Consider the following 12,500-nt stretch of genomic DNA (forward strand, 5'->3'; position numbering starts at 1 on the left):
CCTCTCCTCTCTCCTCCTCCCACCTCTCCTCTCTCCCGCTCTCTTCACCTCTCCTCCTCCCCTCTTCCTTCCCTCCTCTCCTCCTCCCACCTCTCCTCTCTCCTCCTCCCACCTCTCCTCTCTCCCGCTCTCTTCACCTCTCCTCCTCCCCTCTTCCTTCCCTCCTCTCCTCCTCCCACCTCTCCTCTCTCCTCCTCCCTCCTCTCCTCCTCCCACCTCTCCTCTCTCCTCCCACCTCTCCTCTTTCCCTCTCTCCTCACCTCTCCTCCTCCCCTCTTCCTTCCCTCCTCTCCTCCAGTGAAGACCTGATGTCATTTAGTCAGGATGGGCAGAGTCTAGCAGTATAAATTAAAGCTGATTGGCCACGTCACTGCAGTGACCCCTGACCTGTTGCATGACAGATTGGCTGTTTTAAATGTTTGCCAGTCTCTCTGTCTCTGCAGGCCTCTGCATTATTCAATACCTGTGAGAGGAGATCACTCTCTTTCTACCTCTCCATTCCTCTTCCTCCCATTCCACTATCTAGGTCTCCTTCACCTCTCTCTTTCTCTGTTCCTCTCTCTGTCTCTCTCTCTTTCTACCTCTCCATTCCTCTTCCTCCCATTCCACCTCTCCCCCCCCGCTTAACCTTCCACTATCTAGGTCTCCTTCACCTCTCTCTCTCTATGTCTCTCTCTCTCTCTCCATCTCTCTCTCTCTTTTGCGCGCTCAATCTCTCGCCTTCAATCTCTCTCTCTCTCGCCATCGCTCTCCATCTATCTCTCCATCTATCTCTTGACAGTACCAGTCAACAGTTAGGACACATCTACTCATTCCAGGGTTTTTCCTTATTTTGACTTTGTTCTACATTGTAGAATACTAGTGAAGACATCAAAACTATGAAATAACACACATGGAATCATGTAGTAACCAACAAAGTGTTAAACAAATCAATGTATTTTATATTTTCTAGATTCTTCAAAGTAAGCACCATTTGCCTTGATGACAGCTTTGCATTCTCTCAACCAGCTTCACCTGCAATGCTTTTCCAACAGTTTTAAATGAGTTCCCACATATGCTGAGCACTTGTTGGCTTCTTTTACTTCACTGCGGTCCAACTCATCCCAAGCCATCTCAATTGGGTTGAGGTCAGGTGATTGTGGAGGCCAGGTCATCTGATGCAGCACTCCATCACTCTCCTTCTTGGTCAAATAGCCCTTACACAGCCTGGAGGTGTGTTGGGTCATTGTCCTGTTGAAAACAAATGATAGTCCCACTGAGCGCAAACCAGATGGGATGGTGTATCACTGCAGAATGCTGTGGTAACCATGCTGGTTAAGTGTGCCTTGAATTCTAAATAAATCACAGACAATGTCACCAGCAAAGCACCCCCACACCATCACACCTCCTCCTCCATGCTTCACAGTGGGAACCACACAAGCAGAAATCATCCGTTCACCTACTCTGCATCTCACAAAGACACGGCGGTTGGAACCAAAAATGTCTCATCAGACCAGAGGACAGATTTCCACCGGTCTATTGTCCATTGCTCGTGTTTCTTGGCCCAAGATAGTCTCTTCTTCTTATTGGTGTCCTTTAGTAGTGGTTTCTTTGCAGCAATTCAACCATGAAGGCCTGATTCACACAGTCTCCTCTGAACAGTTGATGTTGAGATGTGTCTGTTACTTGAACTCTGTGAAGCATTTTGTTTGGGCTGCAATTTCTGAGGCTGGTAACTCTGATGAACTTATCCTTTGCAGCAGAGGTAACAACACAACTGATTGGCGCAAATGCATTTAGAAGGAAAGAAATTCCACAAATTTAAGTTTAACAAGGGACACCTGTTAATTGAAATGCATTCCAGGTGACTACCTCATAAAGCTGGTTGACAGAATGCCAGGAGTGTGCAAAGCTGTCATCAAGGCAAAGGGAGGCTACTTTAAAGTATCTCAAATAGAAAATATATTTTGATTTATTTAACACTTTTTTGGTTACTAAATGATTCCATGTGTGTTATTTCATAGTGTTGATGTCTTCGCTATTATTCTACATTGTAGAAAATAGTAAAAATAAAGAAAAACCCTGGAATGAGTAGATGAGTCCTAAAACGTTTGACTGGTAGTGCAGTGAGGATGTAACTGGTTAACCACAGTCACCGCATGGTCAAACTGCTACTGTTACTGGGGGTGGATTCATTGTGTAGATGTGTCTGTGTATAACCCTCCACGTTGAGCAGTCAACAGAAACACACTGGCTCAATGCTTACACACCAGGCACTGAGAAACATCATCTCTGTGTGTGTGCCTGATTAAAAGCCCTGGTGTGTGTGTGTGTGTGTGTGTGTGTGTGTGTGTGTGTGTGTGTGTGTGTGTGTGTGTGTGTGTGTGTGTGTGTGTGTGTGTGTGTGTGTGTGTGTGTGTGTGAAACGAGAGCACTCAGTGTGATGTCATTACATCAATAGCTCTTAATCCAGCCACTCAGCTGGCGCGCTCACACACACTCATACATACACACATTATAAACCTGATAATTCAGCTAGCAAGAACACTAATTGATTTTACTATGGAGAGGGGAGATGGGCTGAAGGTAAAATAAGGCAAGAGAGAGAGGGGTTGAGATAGTTGGAGAGAGAGAGGGGTTGAGATAGTTGGAGAGGGAGGGGGATTGAGATAGTTGGAGAGAGAGGGGGGTTGAGATAGTTGGAGAGAGAGAGGGGTTGAGGTAGTTGGAGAGAGAGAGGGGTTGAGGTAGTTGGAGAGAGAGAGAGGGGTTGAGATAGTTGGAGAGAGAGAGGGGTTGAGATAGTTGGAGAGAGAGGGGGGTTGAGATAGTTGGAGAGAGAGGGGGGTTGAGATAGTTGGAGAGAGAGGGGGGTTGAGATAGTTGGAGAGAGAGGGGGGTTGAGATAGTTGGAGAGAGAGGGGGGTTGAGATAGTTGGAGAGAGAGAGGGGGGTTGAGATAGTTGGAGAGAGAGAGAGGGGTTGAGATAGTTGGAGAGAGAGAGAGGGGTTGAGATAGTTGGAGAGAGAGAGAGGGGTTGAGATAGTTGGAGAGAGAGAGAGGGGTTGAGATAGTTGGAGAGAGAGAGGGGTTGAGATAGTTGGAGAGAGAGAGAGAGGGGTTGAGATAGTTGGAGAGAGAGAGAGAGGGGTTGAGATAGTTGGAGAGAGAGGGGTTGAGATAGTTGGAGAGAGAGAGAGAGGGGTTGAGATAGTTGGAGAGAGAGAGAGGGGTCGAGATAGTTGGAGAGAGAGATGGGAGCGATGTGGGTTAAAAGGCGAGTAGGATGGGGGGGGCAGTTTATTTTAATCACTCAAAACCTTCCTGGTAAATGTTATGGCATTTTCTTTCTTCTTGACAGCCTCCTCTCCTCCCACTCCTTCCTCCTCCTTCCCCCTTTCTCTCTCCCTCACTCTTCCTTTTATCCTCTCTCCCCATCCATCCATCCCTCTCTCTCTCTCTCTCTCTCAATTCAATTCAAAGGACTTTATTGGTATGTGAAACATATCTTTACATTGCCAAACAAATGGAGTAGACTAACGAGGGAAAAAAACGATGGAAATGTTAATGAACTTTACGCTCACCAGTTTTAGGAGAATATAGACATGGCAAATGTTATATTATTGGCTGTGTTGTACAGTGTTGTAACAATGTGCAAATCGTTGAAGTACGAAAGGGAAGATCAACAGATATGGGTTGTATTTACAACGGTGTGTGTTCTCCATTGGTAGCCCTTTTGTCATGGCAACGGGCCACTGTGATGTCACACCGCACGCGGCGGTATTTCGCCTAACAGATATGGGAGTTCATTAATGTTTGATTTAGTTTTTAAATTCTTTGTGGATCTGTGTAATCTGAGGGAAATATGTGTCTCTAATATGGTCATATATTTGGCAGGAGGTTAGGAAGTGCAGCTCAGTTTCCACCTGAGTATTCTCTTGAGCCAGCTTCCCTTCAGTTTGGGTCAGTCACAGTGGACAGGTATTCTGCCGCTGTGTACTCTCTGTTTAGGGCCAAATAGCATTCTAGTTTGCTCTGTTTTTTAGTTTATTTTTCCCAAGGTGTCAAGTAATTATCTTTTTGTTTTCTCATGATTTGGTTGGGTCTAATTGTGCTGCTGTCCTGGGGCTCTGTGGGGTGTGTTTGTGTTTGTGAACAGAGCCCCAGGACCAGCTTGCTTAGGGGACTCTTCTCCAGGTTCATCTCTCTGTAGGTGATGGCTTTGTTATGGAAGGTTTGGGAATCACTTCCTTTTAGGTGGTTGTAGAATTGAACAGATCTTTTCTGGATTTTGATAGCTAGCGGGTAAAGTCTTAGTTCTGCTCTGCCTGCATTGTTTGGGGTTTTGTGTTGTACACAAAGTATATATTTTTGCATGCTGTGTCTCAATTTGGTGTTTATCCTATTTAGTGAAGTCTTGGTTGGACCCAAGACCTCACAACCATAAAGGTCAATGGGTTCTATAACTGATTCAAGTATTTTTAGCCAGATCCTAATTGGGATGTCAAATTTGATGTTCCTTTTGATGGCATAGAAGGCCCTTCTTGCCTTGTTTCTGAGATCGTTCAAAGCTTTGTGGAAGTTACCTGTGGTGCTGATGTTTAGGCCGAGGTATGTATAGTTTTTTGTCGGTGTCTAGATGGAATTTGTATTTGTGGTCCTGGCGACTGGACCTTTTTTGGAACACCATTATTTTTGTCTTACTGAGATTTACTGTCAGGGCCCAGGTCTGTCAGGGCCCAGGTCTGTCAGGGCCCAGGTCTGTTAGGGCCCAGGTCTGTCAGGGCCCAGGTCTGTCAGGGCCCAGGTCTGTCAGGGCCCAGGTCTGTCAGAATCTGTGCAGAAGACCTAGGTGCTGCTGTAGACCCTCCTTGGTTGGTGACAGAAGCACCAGATCATCAGTAAACAGTAGACATTTGACTTCAGATTCTAGTAGGGTGAGGCCGGGTGCTGCAGACTGTTCTAGTGCCCGCGCCAATTCCTTGATATATACAGTAGGGAGATCAAATATTTGATACACTGCCGATTTTGCAGGTTACCCTACTTACAAAGCATGTAGAGGTCTGTAATTTTTATCATAGGTACACTTCACCTGTGAGAGACGGAATCCATTTTCATTTTATTGCATGACATAAGTATTTGATCACCTACCAACCAGTGAGAATTCCGCTCTCCCAGACCTGTTAGTTTTAAGCCCTCTTGTTCTCCACTCATTACCTGTATTAACTGCACCTGTTTGAACTCGTTACCTGTATAAAAGACACCTGTCCATACACTCAATCCTGCAGACTCCAACGTCTCCACAATGGCCAAGACCAGAGAGCTGTGTAAGGACATCAGGGATAAAATTGTAGACCTGCACAAGGCTGGGATGGGCTACAGGACAATAGGCAAGCAGCTTGGTGAGAAGGCAACAACTGTTGGCGCAATTATTAGAAAATGGAAGAAGTTCAAGATGACGGTCAATCACCCTCAGTCTGGGGCTCCATGCAAGATCTAACCTTGTTGGGGCATCAATGATCATGAGGAAGGTGAGGGATCAGCCCAGAACTACATGGCAGGACCTGGTCAATGACCTGAAGAGAGCTGGGACCACAGTCTCAAAGAAAACCATTAGTAACACACAACGCCGTCATGGATTAAAATCCTCCAGCGCACGCAAGGTCCCCCTGCTCAAGCCAGCGCATGTCCAGGCCCGTCTGAAGTTTGCCAATGACCATCTGGATGATCCAGAGGAGGAATGGGAGAAGGTCATGCAGTCGCCGTGTTTGGAGGAAGAAGAAGGATGAGTACAACCCTATGAACACCATCCCAACCGTGAAGCATGGAGGTGGAAACATCATCTTTGGGGATGCTTTTCTGCAAAGGGGACAGGACGACTGCACCGTATTGAGGGGAGGATGGATGGGGCCATGTATCGCAAGATCTTGGCCAACAACCTCCTTCCCTCAGTAAGAGCATTGAAGATGGGTCATGGCTGGGTCTTCCAGCATGACAACGACCCGAAACACACAGCCAGGGCAACTAAGGAGTGGCTCCGTAAGAAGCATCTCAAATACTTGTTCTCCCCACTGTATGTTGAAGAGGGTGGGGCTTAAGCTGCATCACTGTCTCACACAAAGGCCCATAGAAAGAAATGTGTGTTTTTTATGCCAATTTTAGCCGCACACTGATTGGTTATGCAGGGTGAATACGTGGTCGGTTGTACGGTAATTTGGTAAAAAAGACAATTTGACATTTTCTCAGGACATTGTTTTCATTGACGAATTGTTGGAGTCTGCAGAGTATTTGTTTAAGATTGCTGTTGACATATATTCCAGGGTAATTATTGTGGTCAAATTTCTTTCCAATTTTATGATTTGAGGTGATCAGTCCTTGGTTCCAAATATTGGGGAAAGATGCCAGAGCTGAGGATGATGTTGAAGAGTTTAAGTATAGCCTATTGGAATATGGATATATAATATGGAATACCCCTGGCATGAATAATCTGTGTTGTGTATTTAGTATCTTTAAATGTGAAGTCTCAATTCTCTGTAATTATTATGATTAAACTAATGTACATTTAATTAACTAGGAAGTCACTTAAAATTTTCACATTTGCAAAGTTATAATCTACCGAATGTAACGCTTCAGATATTTGAATATCTGATCAATTACTTTTCTATTAATTAATTATTATTACCTTCGTCAGTCTCATCAAAACCTTGTAAATTGTTGGTTATCTGCACGAACCCAGCCTCTACTATGAATCATCCCATACACCAATTGGCTCAATTATTTACTAGCTAACTAGCTAAATAATCACAGAAATACATCAGAAACAGACAATAGATATCGGTTAGTAACAATGATAGAAAAGAGTCCCTAGTGGACCAAGCCGATATGGCGGTTTGGTGGACAAAGGAAAAGGGGTGGTGACTGAGAGAGAGCGGGAAAAGACAAATGGATTCATTACACACAGTCTATAATTATATTCATTGAAATGCTAATCCTTCGCAGATGAACGGCCGCTCATTCTAGAATAATTGCAGTGTACGTCATTGTTGTCTTCTCTGTTGGAACCCGGAATCCGTCTGCTGGAGATCAGAGTCTCTCTGGTTGCGTTTCCCCCGAAGATCAAAGTATTTCAGGGTTAGAGTGGATACTTCAGAGTACCATTTAGAAATGTTCTCATAGATTAGATGTTTCGACGGTTGTCTGTATTCTCGTCCCAGGTTTACGTCATTTCTAGCTGCTGACTAGTAATTTGTATCTAAGATTTTCTCTTATTCTGTAGGGATCGATAGTCTCAGAGTTGAACCACTTCCAGCCGTGTAGCCAACGCTCCACGTGGAATAGTCTTGCCCTTTGGTAGAGTCGTAGTTTCAACCACTTCACACACCAGCGTCACCCAGAATGCTTTGGTCTCAGAAATCCAACCGTTCGCCACCACAGCTGGAGTTTGTTTACCAACCACAAGCCTTTTGGGGTTTGAGGGTTTGTATCTTGTCCTTTAGTTCATTTAATGTAAGAATCTCGCTGACAGATAATTAATTACACACCATCTCGTTAGTATGCGCTGCAAATGTAAACATTTTCTGTGTGTGTGTGTGTGTGTGTGTGTGTAAGCCCAGGTGTGTGTGTGTGTGTAAGCCCAGGTGTGAATGTTTCAGGTGTGTGACCTACTTTGTGTAGTGTTGGATTATGTCTGTCTGTCAGGCAGGCTGGCTGGAGGGCTGTCTGTCTGTCTGTCTGTCTGTCTGTCTGTCTGTCTGTGGGGTGTTAGTATGCTGTCTGTCTGTCTCTGTCTGTAGGGTGTTAGTATGCTGTCTGTCTGTCTCTGTCTGTGGGGTGGTATATTAATAGTGTGTGCGTGATAGGACTCTTAGTTCCACAGAAATCAGCTGTTCTCTGAACTGTTAAATCACACTGAGAACGACTCAGATGAAATGATTTACTTTATATCTTAATTTTCTCCCTCCTGCTTCTCTCCCCCCTCATCTCTCTCCCCCTCCTCTCTCTCCCCCTCTTCTCTCTCCCCCTCCTCTCTCTCCCCCTCTTCTCTCTCCCCCTCCTCTCTCTCCCCCTCATCTCTCTCCCCCTCCTCTCTCTCCCCCTCCTCTCTCTCCCCCTCATCTCTCTCCCCCCTCCTCTCTCTCCCCCCTCCTCTCTCTCCACCTCATCTCTCTCCCCCTCCTCTCTCTCCCCCTCCTCTCTCTCCCCCTCATCTCTCTCCCCCCTCATCTCTCTCCCCCCTCATCTCTCTCCCCCCTCCTCTCTCTCCCCCCTCATCTCTCTCCCCCCTCATCTCTCTCCCCCCTCATCTCTCTCCCCCCTCATCTCTCTCCCCCCTCATCTCTCTCCCCCCTCTTCTCTCTTTCTCTCTCCCCCCTCCTCTCTCTGCCCCCTCCTCTCTCTTTCTCTCTCCCCCCTCCTCTCTCTCCCCCCTCCTCTCTCTCCCCCCTCCTCTCTCTTTCTCTCTCCCCCCTCCTCTCTCTCCCCCTTCCCTTTCTCTCTCACCCCTCCTCTCTCTCTCTGTCAGGTGGAGATGGATGACATAGACAATGAGGAGAAAAGGTATCGTCTCTTCCTCCAGCTGCTAGGCGACAGCAGGAAGTGGGAGGAGTTTCAGCAGCTGATGCTCCTCCTCCAGGCGTGGCCACCTATGATGAAAGAGGAAGTGTAAGTGTATTTGATATGATGGTCTCCCAAGGGTTGCACTCATTCACTCCCCTTTAAACAGTTTGATGCAAAGCAGGAGGGAGGGAGGGGCAGGCATGATATTAAGGAGGGAGAGAAAGAGAGGGGGAAAGAGGGAGAGAATGAGTGGGAGGAGGGAGAGAAGGAGGGGGGGGGGGAAGGAGAGGTGGAAGGAGGGGGGAAAGGAGAGAAGGAGGGGTGGAAGGAGGGGGGAAAGGAGAGAAGGAGGGGGGAAAGGAGAGAAGGAGGGGTGGAAGGAGGGGAGAAAGGAGAGGAGGGGGGAAAGGAGAGAAGGAGGGGTGGAGAGGGGGGAGGAGGCAGAGAAACGGTAACGGTGCGTGGGTAAAATCACTTCAGATTTTAGTAGTGACTCCTAAACAACTTGATTTAGAACCACTGAGATTACGCAACAACAACAAAAAACTTAACTTGCTTTGTTAACATGTTTCCCAATAAAGACCTTAAATGAGAGAGAGTCTCTACACTCACAAAGTGTTCAAAGGAATAGAGACATCTCTCTCTCTCTCTCAAAATGCAATTTAACCCTAACCCTAACCCTAACCCTGGTATGACCCTAACCCTACCCCTGGCATGACCCTAACACTGACCCTAACCCTACCCCTGGCATGACCCTAACCCTACCCCTGGCATGACCCTGACCCTACCCCTGGCATGACCCTGATCCTAACCCTACCCCTGGCATGACCCTAACCCTACCCCTGGCATGACCCTGATCCTAACCCTACCCCTGGCATGACCCTAACCCTACCCCTGGCATGACCCTGACCCTACCCCTGGCATGACCCTGATCCTAACCCTACCCCTGGCATGACCCTAACCCTACCCCTGGCATGACCCTGATCCTAACCCTACCCCTGGCATGACCCTAACCCTACCCCTGGCATGACCCTAACCCTGGTATGACCCTAACCCTGGTATGACCCTAACCCTGGTATGACCCTAACCCTGGCATGACCCTAACCCTGGTATGACCCTTCCCCTGGCATGATCCTAACCCTACCCCTGGCATGACCCTAACCCTACCCCTGGCATGATCCTAACCCTACCCCTGGCATGACCCTAACCATGACCCTAACCCTGGTATGACCCTAACCCTGGCATGACCCTAACCCTGGCATGACCCTAACCCTGGTATGACCCTACCCCTGGCATGACCCTAACCCTGATGAGAGCTGACCAGCTAAATGAATAGGACAGATGAGAGCTGACCAGCTAAATGAATAGGACAGATCAGAGCTGACCAGCTAAATGAATAGGACAGATGAGAGCTGACCAGCTAAATGAATAGGACAGATGAGAGCTGACCAGCTAAATGAATAGGACAGATGAGAGCTGACCAGCTAAATGAATAGGACAGATGAGAGCTGACCAGCTAAATGAATAGGACAGATGAGAGCTGACCAGCTAAATGAATAGGACAGATGGGAGCTGATCAGCCAAATTAATGGCTGTCTACTTTCTCTCTCCTCGCTCCCTCTCTTCTTCTCTACTCTTGTCTTCTCTCCTGTCTTCTCCTCAACCTCATCCCTCCTTCTGTTCCTCCTCTCCTCCGGTCTTCTCCTCAACCTCATCCCTCGTTCTGTTCCTCCTCTCCTCCTGTCTTCTCCTCAGTCTCATCCCTCGTTCTGTTCCTCCTCTCCTCCTGTCTTCTCCTCAGTCTCATTCCTCGTTCTGTTCCTCCTCTCCTCCTGTCTTCTCCTCAGTCTCATCCCTCGTTCTGTTCCTCCTCTCCTCCTGTCTTCTCCTCAGTCTCATCCCTCGTTCTGTTCCTCCTCTCCTCCTGTCTTCTCCTCAGTCTCATCCCTCCTGTTCCTCCTGTTTTCTCCTGTCTCATCCCTCCTTCTGTTCCTCCTCTCCTCCTGTCTTCTCCTCAGTCTCATCCCTCGTTCTGTTCCTCCTCTCCTCCTGTCTTCTCCTCAGTCTCATCCCTCGTTCTGTTCCTCCTCTCCTCCTGTCTTCTCCTCAGTCTCATCCCTCCTGTTCCTCCTGTTTTCTCCTGTCTCATCCCTCCTTCTGTTCCTCCTCTCCTCCTGTCTTCTCCTCAGTCTCATCCCTCGTTCTGTTCCTCCTCTCCTCCTGTCTTCTCCTCAACCTCATCCCTCCTCATGTCTTCTCCTCAGTTGTCCTGTCTTCTCCTCAGTTGTCCCGTCTTCTCCCCAGTTGTCCCGTCTTCTCCTCAGTTGTCCCGTCTTCTCCTCAGTTGTCCCGTCTTCTCCTCAGTTGTCCCGTCTTCTCCTCAGTTGTCCCGTCTTCTCCTCAGTTGTCCCGTCTTCTCCTCAGTTGTCCCGTCTTCTCCCCAGTTGTCCCGTCTTCTCCCCAGTTGTCCCGTCTTCTCCTCAGTTATCCCGTCTTCTCCTCAGTTGTCCCGTCTTCTCCTCAGTTGTCCCGTCTTCTCCTCAGTTGTCCCGTCTTCTCCTCAGTTGTCCCGTCTTCTCCTCAGTTGTCCCGTCTTCTCCTCAGTTGTCCCGTCTTCTCCTCAGTTGTCCCGTCTTCTCCTCAGTTGTCCCGTCTTCTCCTCAGTTGTCCCGTCTTCTCCTCAGTTGTCCCGTCTTCTCCTCAGTTGTCCCGTCTTCTCCTCAGTTGTCCCGTCTTCTCCTCAGTTGTCCCGTCTTCTCCTCAGTTGTCCCGTCTTCTCCCCAGTTGTCCCGTCTTCTCCTCAGTTGTCCCGTCTTCTCCTCAGTTGTCCCGTCTTCTCCTCAGTTGTCCCGTCTTCTCCTCAGTTGTCCCGTCTTCTCCCCAGTTGTCCCGTCTTCTCCCCAGTTGTCCCGTCTTCTCCCCAGTTGTCCCGTCTTCTCCCCAGTTATCCCGTCTTCTCCTCAGTTGTCCCGTCTTCTCCTCAGTTGTCCCGTCTTCTCCTCAGTTGTCCCGTCTTCTCCTCAGTTGTCCCGTCTTCTCCTCAGTTGTCCCGTCTTCTCCTCAGTTGTCCCGTCTTCTCCCCAGTTGTCCCGTCTTCTCCCCAGTTGTCCCGTCTTCTCCTCAGTTGTCCCGTCTTCTCCTCAGTTGTCCTGTCTTCTCCTCAGTTGTCCCGTCTTCTCCTCAGTTGTCCCGTCTTCTCCTCAGCCCTCCTTCTGTTCCTCCTCTCCTCCTGTCTTCTGTTATAGTTTTGAACCAACACATTTTACAGACCCACACAGTAACCTCTCTTTCTGCATCTCTCCTCAGTGCTCAGTGTGAGCGTAACCCCTGGGTCGTGTTGACCTCCAGCTTAATAGAATGCTGCAGAGGTCACGGGTCAGAGGTCAGACTGGACCTGGGTCAGGAGATCATGAACATGGTCCGCTCCCTCTACCCCTCCAAACACAAACTACCTGCACAGGTAACACCTACCGGTGTGTGTATAGAACTAGACAGTGTAGTATAATGGTATTCTGTGTAGAACTAGACAGTGTAGTATAATGGTATTCTGTGTAGAACTAGACAGTGTAGTATAATGGTATTCTGTGTATAGAACTAGACAGTGTAGTATAATGCTATTCTGTGTATAGAACTAGACAGTGTAGTATAATGGTATTCTGTGTAGAACTAGACACTGTAGTATAATGGTATTCTGTGTATAGAACTAGACAGTGTAGTATAATGGTATTCTGTGTAGAACTAGACAGTGTAGTATAATGGTATTCTGTGTGTAGAACTAGACAGTAGTATAATGGTATTCTGTGTAGAACTAGACAGTAGTATAATGGTATTCTGTGTGTAGAACTAGACAATGTAGTATAATGGTATTCTGTGTAGAATTAGACAGTGTAGTATAATGGTATTCTGTGTATAGAACTAGACAGTGTAGTATAATGGTATTCTGTATAGAACTAGACAGTGTAGT

The 12,500-nt window shown here is 47.6% G+C and overlaps 1 protein-coding gene across 2 annotated transcripts in view; it reads left to right on the plus strand.

Moving 5' to 3' along the window:
- Positions 1 to 12,500, plus strand: part of nbas (NBAS subunit of NRZ tethering complex) — a 299,089-nt gene that overhangs the window by 281,739 nt on the left and 4,850 nt on the right. For both annotated transcript variants that reach the window (XM_036976424.1, XM_036976425.1), the window contains 2 exons: positions 8,502 to 8,641; positions 11,843 to 11,996. In XM_036976424.1, the coding sequence (XP_036832319.1) occupies positions 8,502 to 8,641; positions 11,843 to 11,996 (294 nt within the window). The remainder of the gene's footprint in view (positions 1 to 8,501; positions 8,642 to 11,842; positions 11,997 to 12,500) is intronic.

This window comes from Oncorhynchus mykiss, chromosome 4, assembly GCF_013265735.2.
Source record: "Oncorhynchus mykiss isolate Arlee chromosome 4, USDA_OmykA_1.1, whole genome shotgun sequence".
Lineage (NCBI taxonomy): Eukaryota > Metazoa > Chordata > Actinopteri > Salmoniformes > Salmonidae > Oncorhynchus > Oncorhynchus mykiss.